The sequence below is a fragment of the Aplysia californica genome, unplaced genomic scaffold, assembly GCF_000002075.1.
Source record: "Aplysia californica isolate F4 #8 unplaced genomic scaffold, AplCal3.0 scaffold00492, whole genome shotgun sequence".
Taxonomy (NCBI): Eukaryota; Metazoa; Mollusca; class Gastropoda; order Aplysiida; family Aplysiidae; genus Aplysia; species Aplysia californica.
In genome coordinates, this window is record NW_004797762.1 from 281,050 (window position 1) to 305,351 (window position 24,302).

Genomic DNA, 24,302 nt, shown 5'->3' on the forward strand with positions numbered 1-24,302 from the left:
AGTGCATTAGTCTACCAAAGTTTTTAAGATGTCTAAACAGGCTATGGATCTTAGACAAACACAAGAAAAAGAAAAACGTAGAAATGGAATCAAAGAAATGTTCACTCTGTCAATGAACAAAATCTCAAATATTCACTTTTGGAAATTCCGTATAATACAATCTGTAAATATAGGTCATATTTTTTTTTTTACCTGCCACAGTGTGTTGTATAATGGGAATAATTTTTACATCATATTTTTTTGTTGTTAATGCATTGCAACTGCATAGTAGACACGACACCAAACCAGGACTAACAAAACTTATACGTATTTCTCTCTTTGCGTTCCTACTTTCTAGAAACGAGTACCTAATTGTCAGCATCTCTTCAAGTGCTCGTGATATTTTTTCGAAGTTTCGAGAAAATTAGGGAAAAAAAGAAAGCACCAAAAAACTCAACCTTGATTTATGCACTCGTAATTTTTTTTCTTGTTTAACTAGGACTAGAAAGGGAATGATGTTGTTAATCATTAAATCGTTGCTGGTTACTGTATTGTGACAAGGGGCAGTAAGTTACACTGCTCAGCAAAATGACGGAGGAATAAATTCACTTTCAAAGGTAAGGACCCCTGCTGTAAAACAAGCCACCACATTACTTTCAACTCGCAAAACAAATACAAAACAAACTAAACTATTTTCAGAAGACAGAATGATAAGACACAATTCCTTGTTACGCCATATACACTTAGAAAGTCCAAGTCTTTGGAACATCGTAAGTATGGTACTTTCAAGTTTAAGCATATATGATATACAACTATGCACAACTTTCTCTCAACAATTACATTCTCAATTCCGCACAAGCTAACAACTTGTAATGGGGTGTCCTACGATAATTTCCTTTAAAATGATTAAGAAATAAATCCATCAGTTAAGAAGAATTTCTTTTTCAGAAATTAGACCAGCTATATAATGTTCAAATGCAAAACTTGATTAAAATAAGACAAGGAAGGAATATGACAATAATGATGATAATGATCATCTGGAACCCTTGACAATCACTTGTTGAAGCCCAGGTATTTCTGAAAATATTTTGTAAACAAAATCGAGTCAACAAACAAAAATCAGACGTTCATTTTGTACATCATGGAAAGGAAGAATGGACAGAAAAGGAGGGAGGTAAAGAAAGACAGAGATGGGGAGGGAGGGGGGTAGAGAAAGACAGAGAGAGAAGGGTCACCAGCACCCCCTGACCAAACACAACACTAATTGGTGGCTTTTAAGGACAAGCACACTAACCCAGATTTAGGGGGCTTCCAGAAATTTTGACCTACACCAAAAGTGGGCATTGCTCCACCCATAGGAGATGTTTGCTTTCATTGGTGTGTATATTTGTTTGGTTATAGAGAAAACTCTCCTCGTCTTTTAAAGAAACTGAACATGGGGCAAAAACTTAACCTTCGATTTTCTCAAAACAGCATTTTTCGGGATAGCCCCCTTGTGCTTTAAAGCGACCAATTAAGCTAATCCTCCATATCTACTAGCTGTAAAAGATTTTTTTAAACTTTCCAAAAACACAGATTTTAGTTTACGTAAGGTTTTACGGCGCTCCCAACTGCATAAGGTCATATGAGCGCCAAGGGGTGGACGTCAACAGAGAAGTCCAAACAGGGAATCAGGCTTATTCTGCTTACCTCTCTTGCCTCAACAGCACAAGGTCTGCTTCGACCACCAAGGCACCCCAGAAATAGCAGTTCACAAGAGAGTGACAAACATACAAAAGAAGTAGAGGAAAAATGACCATAGTACGGTGAGGAAAGAAAAAGCAACAACTCCCCTCATGCAGTTCCGGCACAGAATGAGCATGACACTGATAAATCAGCCGATTTACAATTCTACTGTGCATTAGAACATATTAATATCCTCCCTTTGGGAAAGGCCTAAAGACACTTCAGTCAGTAGCACTGCCCTGGTGTGTGTGTGGGGGTGGGGGGGAACACAGACTAACTACTGACAGTTCAACAGGGGTATGAAAGAAAGTCACAACATCTCCATTCTGTAAAAAAGCGGGTGGTTCACAGGTGCTCTGCTGTGCTTTGCTCCGTAATTCTTTCCTATCAAATATCCATCACCCTTATTTCTCCTCCTCTTTTTCTTTGTATGTTACACTCCGGCACCACCTCTAATCTTCTTAACTTAAATGATCTATTTGTGTTGCAAGCGCCATTTAACTCGTATCAAAACTAAAACCAAAAAGGAAGGTCATGTCAAACAGCGTCGTGTTAAACAAAGTCTATTATTCCACTATGCTTTATGGGATACCAGGATCAACTTCTTCTAGCTAGTTAGGAAAGAAATTTTCATGACAGATCAGATGGGTGGTCACTGAAGTGTGTCCTTGAGCAAGACACGACAACCCTAGCTCAAAAATACAGGGCGCTGCACAGTGGCAACTGACAATGGCATGGTTGTAAACTGTTCTGTATTTGTGTAATATTGTGTATTTATGTATGTATTTGGGCATGTATTTATGTATGTACGTATTTATAATATGTATTTACGTATGTATGTATGTTTGCCATTCTAATACAAAGTGCCCTTCAGGGACAAATAAAAGTGTAATTTATTATTGTTATTATTATTATTATTATTATTATTATTATTATTAAAAGCTGTCAAATGATGTCACTCACCTTTACGTCATAGTTGACGTCACGCAGGTAGCCGAGGGCCCGGGGAAGGCTGACAGGCTGCAGTGGAATATTGTTCTGTGAGGAAAAACACAAAATAATTAATAATAATAATAATAAATAGCATTTGTATAGCGCGTGTCCCCACATGAAAGCAAGCTCTATGCGCTTTACACTATATTATTACCTCAGCAGACCATAGAACACTCAGAAACATTCTCAGCTTCCCAGGAAGCACACAGTGCAAGCAGCTGGATAAGCACTCAACAAACACTAACAAACTGACTAGATCTGTCACTGTCTATAGCTGGGTACCCATTCCCACCTGGGTGAAGTGGGTAAAATTCGTGTAAAGTGTCTTTCCCAAGGACACTACGTCGGGCCTGCGGCTCGAACCCCCGAACCGCAACCTCACGGTTATGAGACCGGTAGCCTAACCACAAAAGAAAGTAGGTAATGAACGCTTTATCTCCGAGGGGGGTAAACCCACTACGCCGGGGCCCTTTTTTTGGTGCTAAATCTAAAAATGACAAAAATCTCATTAAATGGGTCATTTGATCAAAACTAGCAAACCTATTTTGATAGTTCTTCATCTAAATAATGAACTTCCGGTATTAGAGAACTGTTTTTGGCAATTGCCGCAAGGTAATTTGATGTTGAAGTCGTCGTAAAGGAATGTGCCCGAGCCAGAGTCGCTGAATACACAAGTTACAGTAACTATATGACTGTCAATTTTCATAGCTTAGTTTTACCGTCTGTTGGTACAATGTTGCCTACATTTCATCATGAATGCTCAGAGTTTACACAAACGGACATGTAAGGCAGAGCAACAATCTAAGACTCCTAGGCTGTTCCCAAAGGAAATGAAATAGGCTTTTATAAATACATTCAAATTTCCTGTATATTGACAAAAAGTGAAGAATTTTCAAATGGTATACAAACTGTTTCAATCAGACCATATTCCCTTACAATTGAAAGCTCTTCGCCAAATAGACAAATCATCAGTCAATTACGATATATGTGTAAATGAATTCAGAAACACTCTCTCTTTTTCAGCACACATGAACGAATCATAAAATAGCTTTCAAGAGTCAGAAAGGAGCTTTCATGATAAAAAAAATAAAGATATAAGCCTTCTAAAAGGTCAAGAAGAATGAATCCATACTAGACAAAATTGAAATCATAACTTCCTTTTCTAATGACTCCAGTGAAAGTAAAAACCATATTGCTGCGCTCCAGTGGGGGCTCCAGTGCCTTAAGTGAGAAGTGAGTTCAGACTCCAATAATGTCAAGCAAGTGTTGGTGACACAGGGTTTAGATGGGTGGTCACTGGGGTGTGTCCTTGAGCAAGACACGACAACCCTAGCTCAAAATACAAGGCGCTGCACAGTGGCGACCGGCACGCAATGGCATGGTTGTAAATTGTTCTGTACTTGCGTAATAATGTGTATTTATGTAAGAATCTGTACATGTATTTATGTATGCATGTATTCATAATTATGTATGTATGTTTGCCATTGTAAACCAAATTGCCCTTCTGGGACCAATAAAAGTGTAATTTATTGATTTTATTTGATTTATTAAAGAACATTTTAAAATGAGTGTAATCTGACAGATGGTGTATGGATGACTTACGAGGATAGGGCTGGCGTTGCACAACTTGCACTCAACATTGCCAGAGTCTGCATTGCAGGAGCATCTCTGGCACTGAGGAAGCTTGGTGTCCCAGCCTACTCTGTGAGCAAACGACTGTGGAGGAGGAGGAAGGAAACAATTTTTACATAATCATTTTGTTTTATTAAATGTTTATCAAATTAAGAACATTACCCACCCCCCCAAAAAAAAACAACAAAACAATAACACCAAAACTATGCACTTAAAATCAAACGTCGAGTAGTGGGTAGCAGTTAGTATTAAGTTTGAAATTTTTTTTAAATTGAAAAGAGCTTAACTGATTCAGCCCGCAGTTAATTTTGACTCCAGATCCAAATAATTTGTGACCACTTCATAACCTCGCGGGTGGGCTCACAAAAAATTAATAAAGAAATATCTAAATTTGATAAAACCCTCCTATGTGTGGCATATAGAAACCTTCAGAATAAAAAATACTAATCAATGACACTAGAAAGAAGGGTTGAAGTGTAAGCAATCGACGGAAGCAATAGATAAGAGCTGCTCTGAGTGGCTCTGCATCAAAACACAGGAGGAAATAACGGCCTGAATCAGTTAATAACAAAAATTACGAAGAACATAATAAAAAATTAAGAACTTAGGCACACCAGGTTCTGTAGCTTGCATATCAATAAAAAATATCTGTGGAAGAACAGTGTCTTTGTCTGCTAAAATTTTACTGATCAAATTTGCTTTATGTTTAAAGAAAAATACATGAATAATTTGGAATGATACTTCATTTTCAGTGAAAAACTAACCAACTCCAAGCCTGCAAATTAATGTCAGACTCACAAAATCAATGAGAAAAGAAAAGAACTTGAAAGAACTTGCTAAGCAAGAAAAGTACTGTTAAGCTGAGTGACCCTTCCATGGCAGGTAAAAGATAATCAACTATCGCTTTTCCATTTCCAAAACCTTGAGACTTTCACCTTGATGAATTCTTGCTTGACCCCGGATTTGCCGTTGAGGTGAGTAGTGTCAAAGACAGCGCCAGAGGTGACCTGAGCGATGCTGCTGCAGTAATCCTCCGGCCTGTTTCTCTCCACATCCAGAGGCCTCACTGAGCTATCAGAGATGTGGTTGGTGAACGTTTTAGAGTTGTCCAGACCTGTCCCAGACATTTTATTATGATTAGGAGTGGGATAGATATAGTATATTGAGTCTGCAGTGTGTGTATGTGTGTGTGTGTGTGTGTGTGTGTGTGTGTGCGTGTGTGTGCGCATGTGTGTGTGTTGTTATGTCTACAGTATATATGCATTCTTTCCTACCAATATTTTAAATGGTTGGGTTTTTTAAACAAAAGAGTATGACTATACATTTTCTTGTGAGAGTGGTCAGGTCTGCATAGTCAAGTTCGGACATAAAAACAAAGAGGTCAATGCATGCTCAATTAACAAATGAAAAGGGAGACCAAATGTTAATTTTAGTATAAAAACAGCGAAGAACATTTTGATTTTGACTCAAACCATCTATCATCATCCTCAATCAACAACACAATATTTCTGGCAAGGTACTTTAACTCTTACTTTTCTAAAGTAAACAGTCAGGAAGCCCAACTTGTTTTTGAGTGTTCTATACAGTCTGCTGGGGTGATAATAGTTGTAAAGCCCTTCAAGCATAGTGTAAAGCATGGATATGCGCTATGTAAATACAATTATCAACATCATAATTACTCCAGAAAAACTACAGACCGTTGGAAAGAATGACACCCATTAACACAACAGCTTTCAGGTTGTTTTTTTTTAAAAGAAAAAAAAGATTTTTTTAAAAGATACGTTTAACACTTTGCCCTCATACTTTGGGAAAATCCAAAAAAATTGGGTGGTAAACATCGCCAATCGGCGAGATGCGGCGGCAAAGTGTGAAACAAGGATTTTTTTCAACCCCAAAAGAAAACAGCTTTCTTACCATAGACCCTGTAGGTGGCCGGACGGTTGGTGCCCTCCTCGCTGTAGGAGAAGCCTTGCTCCTGCAGGATGTGCACGCTGAAGCCTTGGGAGCGGAGACTGTACGCAAGCTGGCTCTCCAGGATGCCCACCTCACAGGCTGAGCACGGAGCCAGCACCAACACCTGGAGGAATGGAGGAATTTGGGAAGAGTTTTACAGCGATCGGAACTGCAAAAGGTATTTAGCACATAATCACATCCTGCAGCATGATCTATGCACTTTACAATTATCACCCTCACATCTTCTGCATGCAGCAGAAAAAAAGTTATCTGATTCACTCCCCACCTGTTTTCCTGTTTGGACCACGCCCCCATTTTACACTATGTGATTATAGAAAGGTAATGTCAGTAATCACTTGTAAAATTGATCAATGTTAGTAAAAACCATAACATGTAATACATCAAAATGTCCACAATGAATACAGAATACAACTGTTAGAATATCCGAATGTTGTTTTCAAACTGAAAACTGATAAAGCAACTGGAAATGTGAATTATGTGTAAAAGTGATCTAAAACATACCTTGGCAACACCTGGTCTGAATGGGTACTTCATAGCCATCTGGACAGCTTCGTAGATGCTTCCTTCCTCATCTGATTTCTCAAGTCTGAAAATAATATACACGAATTACAGGCTTGAAAAACAGGAACAATTCAGCTGTAACACTTTGCAGTCACACAGCCAGCAGTACAAAACACACCATCTGGTCACCCAGCCAAGAGAGTGACTGCAACAGACTTCTCGGACCTGGCGCAGAACTGCGCCAAGTGACTGGAACGGATAATTTTCACCTGCGCATTATTGCGCCAAGTGCCCACAAAGTGTTAAAAGTATAAGAGGTTCAACATGTCTGAAATCATTTATTCAATTTGTGAATCAAGTAATTGTTCAATAGAAAATCCTAATTCGCCATTCATTACTTCCCCTTTCCTGGGCATGCTCCTGGCTGTATATCGCGTGTGTAATACAGGGAAAGGGGAGGAGTGTGCGCGTGTGTGTGTGTGTGTGAGTATGTATCTGTGTGTGTGTGTCTGTCTATCCGAGTCTGTGTGTGTGTGTGTGTGTGTGTGTCTATGTGTGTGTGTGTGTGTGCGTGCGTGTACGTGTGCATGCTTGTGTGGGTGTATATGTGCATGTGTGAGTGTTATACTTTTGAATCCCTTGGAAAGAATTGCTGGTGTAAAAGGTGAGTATAAACGATTTTTGTCTCCACAAAACTGAGCAGCTGTAAGAATGTAGCCCGACGCACTGCCCTCTAGATCAGACAATGGGGCACCCCCCCCCCCCCCCCCTTAAACATCAAGGACAAGTTTTCTTTTACTTAAGGGTGCAGGAGATTGGTGGGTGCTCTGGAGTGGTTTGTTCCTTCCTTCCTATCAAACATCTATCGTCTTTATCTCCCCTCCTTCTTTATTGTGTATGTTACTCTCTTGTAAAACCGCTCATCTTCAGCACTTATATGACCTTATTGTGTTGCAAGTGCCGTAAAACTCTTACTAAAACTAAAACTTACTTGAGGGTCTCCACTGCTCTGAGGAACAGCAAAGCTTCCCCAAACATCTGTCCGTTGATGGTCCTGGCAGTTGGTGCGCTCATCTCACGGCTTCCATAGCCCTCCAGGCCAAACCGGTTTTCTTTCATTCCTGCAGATAAAGTAAAGGAATAAATGCTTAACCCTATCCGTACATCGTGTTATACTATTGTATCCATACGATGTGGGGAACTGTGTGCCTCCACTTAACCCTATCCGTACGGCATGTTTTACCATCGTATCCATACGACATGGGGAACTCTGTGCGACCACTTTCCAAAGAAGAAATTTACTCGTTAATCTGATCTGTACACTTTGCATAGCAGTCTGTCAAAATTATTTTTTGAGAAATACTGAAAGTTTCAAAGAGATATTCGTACTAGAAGTATTCTAAAATGTGAAGAATACAACCCCAGGGGTACAAAATGACCTCAGGGCATACGGATAGGGTTAACACACAAGGGCACTAACTCTAAAATTAATCAAACTGGCCTGTCACACAGAGGTCCAAGCTCTGAATTAATTAAACTCGACTGAAAGAAAGCTCATCTTTGAGGTTTTGTTTGACTGGATGACTGTTTCTTGGATGGAAACATCCCCATAAATTGGCAAGGTAGTTTAAAAGTAAGCACGTGGACATGACCACCATAATTAATAAGGAGAAGATGGAGAAGGATTGGGCATGTTCTGAGAAGAGAACCAGACTCTATTGTGAAGACTGCCCTCCACTGGACACCCGAAGGAAATCACAAGAAGGGCAGACCCAAAGTGAACTGGAGATGCACAGTAGAGTCTGAAATGAAGTCTTGGAACCATTCGTGGGGGAACGATGACCAAGATGGCCCAAGACAGACAGAGCTGGAAACCCTTTGTTGCTGCCCTAAAGGCGTGACTGGTATTAAGCAAGGTAGTTTGAAAGGCGCTCAATAGATTTGTTGTTGATTAAATTAAATCAAAGTGATCATGAACAGCTTAGAGCACATTTGGATACCGTTATTAACAGCCAATGAATGGTGAAGTCATATTACCTGCATATTCAAGGGCTTTATTCACTTCCGTGGCCATTGTGGAGAGAGAAGATGATGCCCACTTGTTGCACTCACTGTCCTCCACAACAAAAAGAACATCAGCGGACTGATACAGGGCGTCCCTTCTGTCAACTTCAAAAGGCTTTTTGCTGGCACAAGGAGCTGGAGGAGGGAAAAAGAAAAACTGGACCATGTGAGAAGCGTGCTCACAAAATGAATTACTTCTCGGATTCTAGCCCTTTGGAAATAAATACAAAATGCTTTTAGGTGAAGATTTTACAATTTATAAGTATAAAATAATAAAAGGCATATTATACTTAAAGAAAATGGCATCAATAGAAAACCTACAAATTTGACCCTAGTGTCGATTTTAGACCCTAGCGTCGATTTTAGACCAATATCTCCACATGTGAATTGCGAGAAGTAATTCATTTTGTCAGTAGGCCTCATATATCTATAAACATAATTAAATATTATTGACAAGCAAAATTGACAATGAAAATATTCTAAACAAACCAAGAAAAAAGGAGAGATGGGGGGAATGGGGGAGGGCAGGAGTGGTCATTGGTGTGTGACAGGTCACCAAACTTTTTTCAAAGGGGACTGGATGTCTGAGAGAATGCTAAGCGCAGAGCAGATGACTACTAAGTATATATAAAAAATAGGGGCAACCATCCCTTTGATCCATCAATCCAAAATAATATTTTAAAAATCACCAAAATAAGAGAAAGAACAGTAGACATAAATATTTACCAAAAAGTCATTAAATCAAGTAATGTAATAAGATATATATATAAGTTATATTACATCTAGTCGGCACATACGTGAATTTCACAAATCAAGCAGAAAGAAAAAAATAATGCGATTTGTGAAGCTGCCCTTTAGCATTCGGTATCATTGACATTTACTTTGCCACTGCTGCATTCAGTCAAGAGAACTGCTTTCACATGTCCATCAGTCAGCCTCATTTAAAGTATTGAACTAACATAGTATACTTTTTTCTTGTTTTCCCCACATGGTGGCATCCGTTTAACAATACAAAACTTGATCATACACAATGAGGAGTTTTACCATATTCTGAGGCCGGTCCCATAAAGATGCCGTAGCCTTGACAAACGAATCTGTACTGCTCGGTCGCTCTGCGAACAGCTTCCTCAACTGACATACTGTCCAAGTAAGTTTGGCACATTTGTCCGAAGTGAGATGGATCAACCTGTAAAGGAAAGACAGCAAAAGATCTTGTCAGTTCGTTAGTGTTTGAGTGCATGTTTGAGCTGTATGCTTCCAGGGAACCCAAGAATGTTTCGGAGTGTTCTTGGATCTGCTGAGGTAATAATTATAATTGTAAAGCGCGTTTAGCATGATGTAGAGCGTGGATATATAAATATATATATGTGCTATATAAATACAGTTATCATTATTATTAATATTTAAGAAAGTGGAGTAGAACATTAAATTAGCCCTACTTTATAAAATTACTTTCAGCTGAAACAAAGCCAAATACTGCATTTATCATTTTGAGAGTGACCAAAATGAACCCTCTTCAATCAAAGGTCCACTAATGTACCTATTGTAAAAAAAAAAACAAGAGGAAGGAAAACAAATATTTCTTTAAATCACATGAAGATATAATTGTAACATGTGACCTGTACAGACACTTTAACACAGTGCTGAGGGAAATGGACACCAGACATAAATCCTGTTATACCGACAGTGTTTCCATTATGATAAAAGTTTCCACATTTTCATCTATTTAAAAATTACCTGCTTGAAGCAAGCCCTGAACTTTGATGACTCCTGGAAATACTGAAGGCAACGCTTGTCAGTTTTCGTGTTGGAATCGGGCGTGACAGCCACATTTTTCTTGTTGCAAGACTTCCGGTTCACCTCTAAGCTGTCCCAAGTGCTTGATGTCATCATATCATTATCTGAAATAGAAAGGGGTTAAAGCAGATATTCTCTCACAATAGAATATTCATAAGGACATAAAACTGTTTCAAGGCAATGCATTCACAGTTATTCAGAGAGAGAGCTATTAAGGCCATCTGCCTGTGAGATTTTCCCCATTTTTACCCAGTTTGACCATACAGTTTTTCCCCCTCATTTTTGAAACCTACATCCATTTCCATCAAAGTTTCGAGCGTCCGTTTAAATCAATTATGTTTCGAAGTCATTTAAAAATGGGTTAAAAAAATCTGTCTGCCCAGCTCAATATCAGTCGTAAAACGCACTGTTCTATTATCAGCTACGAGGCTCGAAAGGCAAAAAAGTGACTTTCCATGAAATTTTTTTGGGAATATATTGAAAGTTTGATGTCTCCTACTTCATATAACATGAAAATAAACAACTTTAATCAACTACAAATATTCTATTTTGATCTATTTTGGAGGCATGTGTGGTTTGTTGTGAGCTTGGGTGACGAGATAAAGGAATTTGCACCTTGCTAGTGTGTAGCTGTGAGATTAGTTTTAGAACCAGTATTAATTACCTCATGGCCACCTTTGCTTTAACCAAAGATACTCCACATTGGAGTATCTTTGCTTCAATGTTCTTCATTCGCAACTTTTTTTAATGATTTTGACCCTTTTTCTAGCATGAATGGTCTGCAATGTAGACAACTTTGATTGGTAAAATGAAATAAAAACTGTAACTTCTAGCTCACTTCAAGCTTGTTTACATAAACAGGAGACTGTGCGGGCGTGCCCTGCTAGCTGTTATCGTCTGTTGATCTTTCAGTTTTACACTTAAGTTGATTTTAAAAATTCGTTTTTATTGTGTTTTAGTAAATTTAATTAACCTTCTTCTAGATCTCCTAAAGCAGACTCCTTACCAAGAGGCCATCGAGGCGGTCTATGTGCATGTGTGTTGGTGTGTTTGTATGTGTGTGTGTATGTGTGTCTGTGTGTGTGTGTGTGTGTTTGTGAGTGTGTGTGTGCTCTCGTGTGTTTATGGTGCTATTGCAAACATATAACTAGGTAGCGCAAACATGGCACGTAAGCCGACTCGCAGCCTTCAGAGCGCGTGGTTTCGGTAAAATGGGGGTAATTCCAATCTCTGTTTCTTTACCCTTTTGCTGTAAACACCAAATGCAGAACACTTTGAAAAAGTTCAGATTTCCTTCTTTACAATAGTGTAAGTTGTTTGTATATTATAACCCGAGTATGAGCTGGAGAATCGCCTTGGATAGGGAAGCCCCTCGCAGTCGGAATGCGAGGTGGGCCGGTTCAAAATTGACACCCATGCATTCGAATGCTTTGCAAAAAGATTGATGATTAAATACCATCTTTTCATTGGCGGAGAACTATACATCATTAGGCATGGTTTCCTGCGGTTATTATTTTTGGCTTTGGCGTTTGGACAGAAATCTTGAAAAAAAGCGTCTAAGAGTTTTCAAAGATCATTTTAAACACAAAAAATGTTAAATACCGGCTGAAAAGAAGGCTTCAATACAAAGAAAAATTCTTTTTCTATTAGAATAAAGCCATCGACTTGGAATTAATTTGCATGAATCCTTCCGCGAAACTACCGGGAGCACTCAGTACACTACTACAGTATTGAGTCGACTCGCTCACCGCGATGGCTGGTGCGGCACTGGCCAAGACAACGCTCTGTGTTTTTATTGAAATAACGACAGATCATCGTGTTTGAGGCAATACAATACTGATTTGTAATGATCTCACATTCTGAAAAAAATTAAGCTTCATTTCTTTGTTATAATGATTGTATTCAGTTAATGCAGAGATATTTGGTGCACTTAATTGGTACTCTTTTATTATCTGGCATACATGGGGTTGCAGCCAGTTAGCGACTTCAACAATATTTGATTATTATGGTAAATTGAAACAGCTACCATTCTCTTAACCATTGACAGAGAGGTAAAAGTATGGTATCAAAATTCTCAGGAGACACAGGCCTTTCATATTAAACAGATGAATTTGACATACAGCTACTTTGAAAATTTAGTATGTCTGTGATACCAGAGAGTATTTAATTATAGAGAGCGGAAACGAAGCCTCTTTTCGCGTATCCAGGTCACCAGCTGATTGTGAAACGAGGCGCGGCAAACAAAGCTAATGGCGGCTGTCGGCAGTCGCAAGTCACCTGCAAGTGTAAGTGGTGTTCTGCGACAGTCTGCCTCCGTGCCAATTCAAGATCGCATGAATACCAGACCTAGATCTAGCATTATTTAGCTTTCCAAAGGACCCTGAAATGTAAATATTTGCACATGTACTTTTTCATTAACCTTACTTAATATCGTTTTTCTCTTGTGTAGGCCTAACTAGATCTAGAGATCTAGATCTAGAATCTAAATCTAGACTAGATCTAGAATACCTAGACTCTAGACCTAGAATCCTAGAGATATAGATATCTAGATCTAGATTCTAGATATAGATATAGATATCTAGATCTAGATCTCTAGATCTAAATTAGATAATAGATTGTAGATCTAGTATCAGTGTCCAGGTCAATTAGTACTAAATCTAGATCTAGGTCTAGATCTAGAGTCTAGGTCTAGAAGTAAGGGCCTAATTAATGCAGTGGGTCTACTAGGACCAGATCTAGATCTGCATAGATCTAGATCTACCCCTGGGCCTTATTATCATAGCATAGAATAGACCTATTACATGTATACACTATAATGTTTGCCTCCACTACACTCCTTCCTCTACTTCTTCACAGCACAGGCGACAGTGCAGTCGATTAGCCTAGTTCGTCACGTCATGCCAGTGCATGGGCAGGAGGACGAAACATTGTTAAACCTTGCTAGATCTATAGCTAGCGAATGAAACACGTTTTTCTGGGGGCTCTGATCGTGGTCTATAGAGTTTAGAGCCTGGGTTACAGTGTTTGCCTCTCATTCAATAGGTTTGAAACATGACTGGGACAGACATTTTTCTTCTCTAAAGTTTTGTCTTTTCACCGCCCAGCTCTATGTTCTGTCGTCTGTTTTTCCTCCTCACTTTCTGCCCCCCCCCCCCCCACTCACACACCCCTTTTGACTCCTCCTGTGGCGCATCTGGGGCTCCTGGTTCTTTCTGCAGCCTTTACTACTACTACTACATTTGTACTACTGCCACTCATTGGCCCCTTCTATCTGACTGCTGTCTTTCACTAATCAGTCACCTGATCTTATGGTAAGTAAGATCTAACCACAGAATTCTACACTTGTAGAAGTGTAGAATTCTGTGGATCTAACACATAGCCTTCTTGGATAAGGGCGAAAAATCTCGGAGGTCCCGTAAGTTGCGCAAGTTAAGGATCCCTTGGTGTTCTTAAAATCAAAAGAGTAGGCTAAGCTTTGGCCCCCACCTGGGCAAAATTTAAAATTCTTACCAAACTGAAAAAGTTTAATGTGCCCCGCCTGTTCATATGAGACCTATGCTGTCGCAGGCGCAGTAAAGCCCCCCCCCCCCTCTCCTAAAAAAAAAGAAAGAAAAGAAAACACGCAAAAAAAAGTGTTTCAAGTGATCTGAAAGAATTTTTGGGGGATCACCCAGCACTGAGTTCCCCTTTATTTCTTCATCAGTTTGAGACTGATAGTTCCATTTTAAAAAAGTTAAAAATTACATTATCATCGCCTTCATATTGATTTGGGGGGGGGGGGGACCCCAACAAACACACACACACACACACACACACACACACACACACACACACACACACACACACACACACACACACACACACACACACACATATATATATATATATATATATATATATATATATATATATATATAGGCCTCTGGTGAGTTCGATCTGTCGCTTTGTATTCCTGTTTTTATCCATATATGCCAAGCGTAGGCTACACAAAACGAAATCTGTTTTCTATTTCTACAGTCTGTTGCCTTTTCTCATCATTGCCTATAGGCATATAGATCTATATGCTATTGCATGCTCTCTTTCTTTCCTCTCCAACTCTTCCCTACCCACAGTACAGACCCCATGCAGGGCTATGTAACTAATTAGTAAAATAAGTAAAAATGTATTAACCTTTATTAGGCTATCTTAAATTAAACTGCTTATGTTGTAAGCTAGATATCTAGATCAACGCGTGTATTTAGGCTAAGGCAGGCATATGTTTATTATGCTGGAAACCTATAGATCTAGAATCTAGATCTAGAGTCTAGATGACTTTTTTCTTATGTAACTACTGACACTGTCGACTAGATAATTAGATCTAGGTCTCTAGAATCTAGATCTAGATAATCTAGATGTAGATTCTAGATCTAGTTTTCGGTCTACATTATCAAGACATGTTTTGGTTTTATGCTAGATCGACATTATTTTATAACTTGGCCTAGATCTAGAATTCAAATTTAAAATCTGTTGTCCTGTTTTCATTAACATGTGTAACCTTTTCTGTAGACCAGAAGAGTATAGAATTGTAGAGGCATTGTTTACAAATGCAACCTTGGCCAGTTCTCTGATTGCGCTAGGCCTAAGCCGCAGAAAGCTAGGCCTAGGCCTAGGCTAGACGCGACGCGCTTCGTTTCGATAAAAGGCCTAGGCCTAGGCTAGACGCGACGCGCTTCGCTGTCGATACCGCGCCTGGTTATTTTTAGCTCGCGTCTCAGCGGTCACGTTCGCAAATGCACTGTTGTCACGGACCGCGAGGCCTCGTTTCCTGTCTCTATATTTTAGTGTCTCTGGTGATACCTAGTATTGTTGCATTTGATGTGAAGTCCATTCTGGTGGAAATGTTTTGTTCATAAGTTTTTTTCTCTGTTAATGTATAGTTTTCTACTTCTGTATGTTACCTTGCAGTCGCATTGCCAAGATAACTGGAAAATTTCAAGTCTCTATTTCAATTGTAAGACCCCCATTGCTAAGGAAACATGTTGCTCAACTTCGAAGGCCATTTTCTCCTTTTCATGTTTCCTCACCTCGGACAATTTAGTTCCATATTTTCTTCAAATATATGGTCATATTTACTTCATTCTTGTTTTAAATTGAAGGGAAAAGGTGATGATTTTTTAAAATAATGTTAACTCAGGTTTGAAATTTCCTTCATATGACTAATATTGACTGGCAGGGACACAAATATATTTTGCAATTTCGGGTCATGTTTTTTAATATTTTCTTAAATTTTTTTTCAGGTACTTAATTCTCCAACTTTAAATTATATCTTCTCGTTTATTTTTCATCTGAATAGCTTCATTATTTTACACAATGTAAATCCATAGGTGACCAGTACTGAAATCGAGCCCTTTTTGAAGACAATGTAAGATTAAAATTACAATCAGTGTTTTTGTTAGGAATTTTGAGATTTTTTTGCTATTTATCTATGTACACATTTCCAGAGTCCATAATTATTTTCCTAATTGTAATATTACAAATCTGGCATTATTTGTTCATTACATAGGTGTTGTAGTTTGTACTTGCTAAAAATGAAATCGTACGGACGAAAACTAAGAGAGAAGATAGCTTTTGAAATTTGATGAAATTATCCAATATGGCGGACGTTTGCTTGGTTACCATGGTTATCATGTGCTTATAATGTATTTATTCTTTAATGTCTGACTAATATGAATATATCATCTTTGCTACGTGTAGTCAAGGGATAAGGATTTTAGAAATTTCACCAGCAGGTAGCCTTAAGAAAAGAAAATATGGTTGACTGTGTTTTCAACATTTAGTTGTGTGCTTTTTCATTTCACTTATACAAATACATTTCAACACACTAAAATTAACTTTGCTGATTTATTTTTTAAATGATGACCAAAGACAGATGGACAAAAGAGCCTTAGAATCATTCGTGAAAGTATTCAAACCTGCCCTAACTGCTACCTGTATAAGACAACCACCTGTCCAAGACAATTACCTGTATAAGACAATCACCTCTATAAACGGCCATCTCCCATTTCCTCCCATGCATATTTTTCACATTATAACGACATAGCATAAGATGTTAACCTGTCTAAGACAACCACCTTTCTCCTCCACAAGAGCTGGCTGTCTTAGACAATTTCGACAATTCATTTAGCGCTGGGAAAAGACGACACAGACAGAGAAAGAATAGGGATAATCTCTTTTGCTATAGAAGTAGAGTAATTTGGCAAATGTTTCACCTTTGCTTTTTTTAATTAGTTTTAGTAAGAGTTTTACGGCACTTGCAACACAATAAGATCATACAAGTGCTGAAGATTAGAGGTGCTTCAAGAGAGTAACAAACACAAAAAAGAAGGAGGAGAGATCAGGATGATTGATCTTTGATAGGAAAGAAGGAGCAAACCACACCAGAGCACCCAACAGCCACCCACATTTAATCTTTTCAAGAACAGCTGACAGGGCAAGTCACGAAGAATATTTCATCAGAAAAAACAAGCATCAACAAAATCAAACTTTTAGATAAAAGTGACAGAAAAGCTGTTGAAGGTTGTCAAAGAAAATAATCCCCCATGAAGGCTGCACAAATTATAACAATCTTCTTTGTCTGAAATATCATCAGTGTATAAAACATAAACAGAATACAACTTTTTTTTTTTAACCTCAAAATATGGGACCAAAATTTAAAATGAAAAAGAAAAAAAAGAAAGAAAATGGAAAAAAAAGACAAACCCAATGACTAAGATATGAACTATAACTGGATGAGAACTACGACAGCAGGTAATTTCAGAATGATCTCCAGAAGAAAGAGAGAGGCAGACTAACACTTACACTGTAAAGAAAAAAACAAGAAAACCTGAAAGTGTAAGAAAACCAAGAAAACATGTAAGTATAAGAGAACAAGGAAAAAGGGTACAGAGCCACGAGAGAAAAACAAGCAAGCAACATCAGGAGAAAGAGGGTGGACCGACCTGTCCTGGGCACGGGGAAAAGAAACGGTCAAGAAAGTTTACACTAGAAACGAATCATTAGCTACCTGGCTCATTATCATAAGCTCCCAGCATGCCAGCCAAACGGCCATGGTACCATCCGCTGACCGTAACCTTGTACAGGTCAAGCTTGGGATTGAGCAGTGCCTCAAAACCTCCGACATACTCCACCCGAACAAAGTCTCCCTCGTGGAAAATCTTCACCTTGTCAGAAATGAAAGGCATCTCCGCTTCCTTTTTGTTGATGGTCAACTGAAGTTAAAAGGAAATTTTAAAAAAATAAGAACTTTCATAAAGCAGTTTTTCAAAAGCCTTGTTCACAGATAGACATCACGACAATAACAACATCAGTTTTCTGGCAAGGGAATAAAGACAACAGTAGCACTGGGCGCTACCTGTGCCCCCCGGTTTTATGCAAAAATTAATTCTGAAATTAGACAAACTGAGCCCAAAAACGTGAAATTATGCAATTCTGTTAATTTTAGCAAAGAATGATAAAGGAAAATAATCAGAAATAATGCAAAAAATGATCAAAACTTGGTAAATTATGTAGGGTGTACAAAACCGCGGGGACAGCTCTACACAAGGGCAACTGACAATGTTCTGTGTGGGAAACTGTCTGTATTGCTATGAGTTGAGAATCATGTGACGAAGGGGAATTGATGTACGTAAGCACTGTACATGTAATGGTAACCAACATTTACTGGCCAATACCAATTAACTGTTAAAACCCCATCGGACGCTAATAACAACTGACACTAGTGACATGTGCCGTTTCTTTTGGAGCTAGGTTTTGCTTGTTTTTTAAACTATTCTTGATCCAAGTTTTTTAGTTATGGCTATGCCTTTCTTTCAGCCATTAAATTAGAAGTTGGAGGCAAGCTTTTGGGGTTAATAGAGACATAGTGCAACAGAATTAAGTGACTGTAGAAAAAATCCCGGGAAACGGTGGAAAAAAACTCAGGGTTTAAAGAGTGAAAGCGGAATTATGTTTTTATTTTATTGACAAAGACACAGAGTGCCCCCCCCCCCCCCCCCCACACACACACACAAACACCAGGTACAAAGACTTGTGACAAACTAATAAACCACATTAGCTCTTTGACAAATGCAGACAATTCATTTCTTGTTGCACGAGGACCTTAACCTCTTCGTGACAGACCTTTTTTTTTCAACTTTTACTACACTCAATTTTTCCTAGCCACGACAGAACAGCTTCAGTCACTTTGACATTTTCTGTATAAATAAAGATTTATATGCCAAAATCAGCTGATTTTATGACATACAATGTATGAGAGGGCAGCATATTGGTTCACAGTGTTCAACATATATATGGTATATGGGGGCTGTCATGAAGTGGTTAAGGGACTTTTCCTGTACCTTATTATCTAAAGATGACACTATACTGCTTTTGTGAATAGGAAGAGTTGTATCCCTCTTTCAACACACTCTGATTTAGTGTTCATCTCTTTGTAAGACCTACCCAAGTTAATCAAAACTCCCTTAGTTCAAGAATGCCCAGCAGAAGATACAAAGTGAGGTTGTCCACTTTGCAATCAAGACCAATACTAGCACAGCTCCCTCTGGATGTGTCAAGTGCTCTCATATACCTTAAATTTGAAAAATAACTCAAGATTCCCAGAAGACATTTTTCAAATGTCCCAAAAAAATTTTTAACAGAAAGAAGCTATGAAGATGAAAGAGCTCCCCTTATAGTTGTTCCAACACCTCACGGCATTTTTTTTTTTAATTCTAAAAATCTTCAATTTTATAAAAGTATCTTTTTCTCACTAGAAGATAAGAGGATAACAACTTTCAAGCGATGGACTCACCTTATAGTCATTGGCAATCTCAAAGTTGATGGAGTTCTCCACGTGGAAGCAGAGGGACTTGACACCGCTGTGGCGCGGCCGCTTGCCGTAGTTGACCACGATGGAGAAACTGTCGTTGAGCATGTCCCGGGCCAGCACATGGCTGCACTGGCTCATGAAGTCGTACTGGTGCTTGTCAAAGGTCAGGTAGTGCTGGGAGCCAATCAGATAGGCAGATCCTGCGGGAACAGTAGACGGAGAATGAGTACTTACTTTACTTTTACTTTTTCACCCTCTGTTGCCATTCAGCGTCGAGGGGAGATGCAGCTTTCTATGGTAGGCCAGCTCCGCAGCTCTTTCAGTTGTGATATTATGTTCTCTCAGGGTTTTCTTGACACCCTCAATCCACCTTTTGCGTGGCCTTCCTCTTCCTTTATAGCCTGAGCGCTTGGTGTTGTAGGCTCTCGAGGATGGTTGGCCAGGTGACATACATAACAAGTGGCCAAACCATTTTATTCTGTCTTTCTCTGTAATGCAGGAAGGACTCAATGCCAACAGCTGCTCTTACTTCTTCATTTCTCTGCCTGTCTCGGTTTGTGATGTTAAGGGTTTTACAGAGACATTTCATTTCGCATGCAGTGATTTTGCTTTCATGGGTTTTTACTTAATGTTCCGGTCTGGCACTGGTAGCATAATGTTAGTATGAATATTGATGTGATAAGCTGTCTCTTTGTGTCCTTGGAGATGTTTGGATAACAGAGGAGAGAATACTAAAATCCACCAACCCATCCCTAGACATCACACTTACTTTACTTTTACTTTACTTTTCTAATCCAGCGGCCATTTCAGTTCTTGCTCTTCGGCCATTCGATATGGCAAAGAAATGACAGGTTTTTATCAGCTGTGTTTTGTCGTTGTATAGAGTATTTCTGATGTCTGGGGAGGCAGGTGGGTAGGTACTATGCAGGCCGCTTAGAGCAGACATCACACAACCTCACCATCAAAAGAAAGTAGGCATCTACTCTGACATCAGAATACTAAAACAACCACCAACCCATTCCTAAACATCACACAAACTCACACTCTGACACCAGAATACTAAAACCACCAGCAACCCACCCCTAGACACTTTGACATCAAAATACTACACCCACCACCAACCCATCCCTAGACACTCTGATATCAAAATACTAAAACCAACCTCAATCCACCCATAGACATGACACAAACTCACCATCAAAAGGAGGCACCCACTCGGAGGTCTCCACCGACGGTACATAGTTGTAGTACGTGTCCCACAGCATGCCGTCAGTCGTCGGTAGCTCAATCTGAGTCAGCTCCTTCAGCTTGGCCGCGTACTTTCCGGGTTTGATCTTTGGAACTTCAGCGAGAGATTTGAGAGGGAATGGCAGGTAAACCTGTAAGAGTACAGAATGAAAGAGGAGAGAAAAAATTAGCTATGTCTGGAGTCAAATTCAGATGAGTTATTCACTAATAATCCGCTTGAAATGTACATTTTTTGTTGCTGGAAAAGTAAAAGCTTTTGGTACGTATACCTTCCTAAAATTATTGTCATGAAACCTACCCTGATCTCAATCAAAATTTCTAAAAGCACATACTAATCCGGTAGAGGGCATTTTCCTACAATACTAGATGACAGACTAATACTCTGGTATAACTCTATGGTTACCCTTACGGGGACACCTTCGTAAAAAAATAAGAACTTCCAGTCATAATAAAGTATAAAATGCGGCGCTAAATAATTAGGAAGGCCATAACAAAATGAAACAACTAGAAGTATATTTGGCCCAAAATAGAGTAGTTCTAAATTTTAAAACAATGCAAAATAAATGCTAGACTGCCTATAACTTCAACTGAATATGGTTTCTCTTGAGGTACTCATTTGAGAAAAATATACAAAGTATATACTATATATCAGATAAACTGCATAGCCAGAAGCCAGTGACAGCATTAATATTTGTGCAGAAAGGACTGAACTTGTACATTCAACAGTCACCATGCAGTCAAAAAAAAATATTTAACCAATCACGAACCCCATTTTAGACACAGACAACATCCATACGAAAACAACATCCCACAATTTCTTTGAATGCACTGAGGTTTGAGCTGCACTGAAAAACTCTTTGGTTACTTCCTTAGCTTGAAAGTCCTCTAAAACTGAACATTTATATTTTTTTGTTCCTTTAACACTTTGCCGCCTCATCTCGCCGATTGGCAATGTTTACCACCCAGTTTCTTTGGATTTTCCCCAAAATATGATGGCAAAGTGTTAATCAAGGTTTTTCAGTATAATCTACATAGAAATGTATTTTTGATGAAAGATATTGAGCCAAAAAATAAAAATTTGGAGACAAGCTGTTTTGACTGCGCCTGTCAGGACCAAGCCGGAATGAGCAGGATACAACGTCCCAGTAGACTGACAAAGATACTATATCAACAACATCCCCAACGAGGTATTAAACTGGCATCTAGTGAGTGCAACAGCATAACACCTTACCGCTACACCACTGATGCCCATCAACACCTTGAGACAACAACAATAACAACAGCAAACATTTGAACATCTTTTATTTAACTCTTTGAACCCCATCGGACGCTGGGAGTGTCTGGCACTAGTGACAACTGTTTTGTTTTATTTAGTGCTAGTTATTGCTTGTTTTTCAGAACTATTCCCGAATCAAGTTTTTTAGAAATGACTAAGCCTTTATTTCCGCTATTTAGGAGTTGGAGGCAAGCTTTTGGGGTTATAATGAGACATAGTGCACTAGGTTTAGGTGACTGTAGAAAAAAACTCCGGGAAACGGCAGAAAAAACTCAGGGCTTAAAGAGTTAAAGACTAAATGACAGACCTCCACTTGGAGCTCTCCCCTCTGTGGGTCAAAGACAATGACACGATTCTTGTCCAGCTCCATCAGGGAATTCTTCAGCTGCTTCAGCTGCATCAACACAAGGTTCTTGGACAGCTCCAGAAGTCGGCGCACGCCGTTGGCTAAACTCTTGTCTGCATTCCAGAACTGGAACTGGAAAAACAAAATATCTTCACTGGCTGAGGGAAGTCAACACTTGAGGAGGTGTCATGGGAGAGCACGAAGAGAACATAGTTTCCCACAACAAGACCCTGTCTAAGTAAAGCGCAGACATTTAGACTAAACGCACACTAGGCAAGGCTAAGAAGGATAGTGGGGATCAAATGGAACGATCGAGTCCAAAATGCTCAACTGTGGGAAAGAATATATTATAGATAGCATTTGTAGAGCGCAAATCCCCCCTCAACAGCAAGCTCTATGCGCTTCACAACCTATGTATGTATATATGTATTTATAATTATGTATTTATGTATGTATATGTATGTTTGCCATTGTAAACCAAAGTGCCCTTCTGGGACAAATAAAAGTGCAATTTATTTATTATTATCAGTGTTGATTGATGGAATTACATGAGTAGATAAAAAAGAATGGATTCTGTCTCTTTTCATACAATCTCATTAGCTAATACATGTAGACTTTACTGAAAACACATTTAATGACATTGCCCCTCAAAAAACCCAGTTCTTTTTTATTTTTACTGTCTTACCTGCTGATGAATTTTATTTGTTGTCAAAACATCTGACAACATAGCATGAGGAAAAAAAGAAGTACAAAGTCTACCTTTCTTAACAATTTGCTGATGGGCTTTTTTGTCAAAGCATAAGACAGCATTGCGCAAGGGAAAAAAGAGCAAATGAGGGGGAAAAAACCCAAACAAATTCTATCTTTTTTTTTGGGGGGGGGGGGACAATCTTACCTGCTGATGGATTTCCTTGTCAAGGCATTATACGTAAAGCATTGAATGAGAAGAAAAACAAAACAATTTCTATCTTTTTTTTTGACAATCTTACCTGCTAATGGACTTACTTATCAAGGCATTACATGTATAGGGCACTGCATGACGGAAAAAATACAAACAAATTCTATCTTTTTTAAAATTAACAATCTTACTTGCCGATTGATTTCCTTGTCAAGGCATTATACAGCATTGATTGAGGGGAAAAAAACAAAACAAATTCTTTTTTTTTTTTTTTACCATCTTCCCTGCTGATGGATTTCCTTGTCAAGTCATTGTACGGCATTGCATGAGAGGAAAAACAAAACAAATTCTATTTTTTTTTGTTTGACAATCTTACCTGCTGATAGGTTTCCTTGTCAAGGCGTAATACGCACGTCATTGAATGAGGGGAAAAACAAAACAAATTCTATTTCTTTTTTTGACAATCTTCCAGCTAATGGACTTACTTATCAAGGCATTACATGTATATGGCACTGCACGAGGAAACCCCCCCCCCCCCAATAAATTCTATCTTTTTTTTTTGGACCATCTTACCTGCTGATGGATTTCCTTGTCAAGTCATTATACGGCATTGCATGAGATGAAAAACAAAACAAATTCTTTTTTTTTTTTTTAAACCATCTTACCTGCCAATTGATTTCCTAGTCAAAGCATTGTACGGCATTGATTGAGGGGAGAAAAACAAAACAAATTCAAATTTTTGTTTTTCCAATCTTACCTGCAGATGGACTTCACTGGCCATGGCATGAGCGTGTAGGAACTCTGGGCGGGCCATAAGGTCGTGGAACTGGTCCTGTAGGATGCGGTGGCCCTGCAGGTACAGCTGGCTGTACATGTGGCTCGGGTGGATCAGGCTCTCCCCGCCCTGCTTAGAGGGCTCAGCCTGCTGGGCCATCAGTTTCTGGACCTCGGGCAGCTTGTTCATGAGCCGCTCGTAGCCTGGTGGGAGGTCGAAAGTGTGAGGTGAGGTGAGGAGAGGTGGGGT

The 24,302-nt window shown here is 39.0% G+C and overlaps 1 protein-coding gene across 1 annotated transcript in view; it reads right to left on the reverse strand.

The window, feature by feature from the left end:
- Positions 1–457: 457 nt before the first annotated feature.
- Positions 458–24,302, reverse strand: part of LOC101857353 (apolipophorins) — a gene marked incomplete at its 5' end in the record, with an annotated part of 90,122 nt that continues 66,277 nt past the window's right edge. Inside the window, 15 exon segments of the mRNA XM_013086685.2 lie at positions 458–1,056; positions 2,668–2,742; positions 4,300–4,413; positions 5,265–5,443; positions 6,244–6,406; positions 6,805–6,889; positions 7,796–7,925; positions 8,842–9,003; positions 9,913–10,054; positions 10,606–10,769; positions 17,708–17,912; positions 19,493–19,710; positions 20,706–20,889; positions 22,342–22,512; positions 24,036–24,256. Coding sequence (XP_012942139.1) covers positions 1,033–1,056; positions 2,668–2,742; positions 4,300–4,413; positions 5,265–5,443; positions 6,244–6,406; positions 6,805–6,889; positions 7,796–7,925; positions 8,842–9,003; positions 9,913–10,054; positions 10,606–10,769; positions 17,708–17,912; positions 19,493–19,710; positions 20,706–20,889; positions 22,342–22,512; positions 24,036–24,256 — 2,237 coding nt within the window.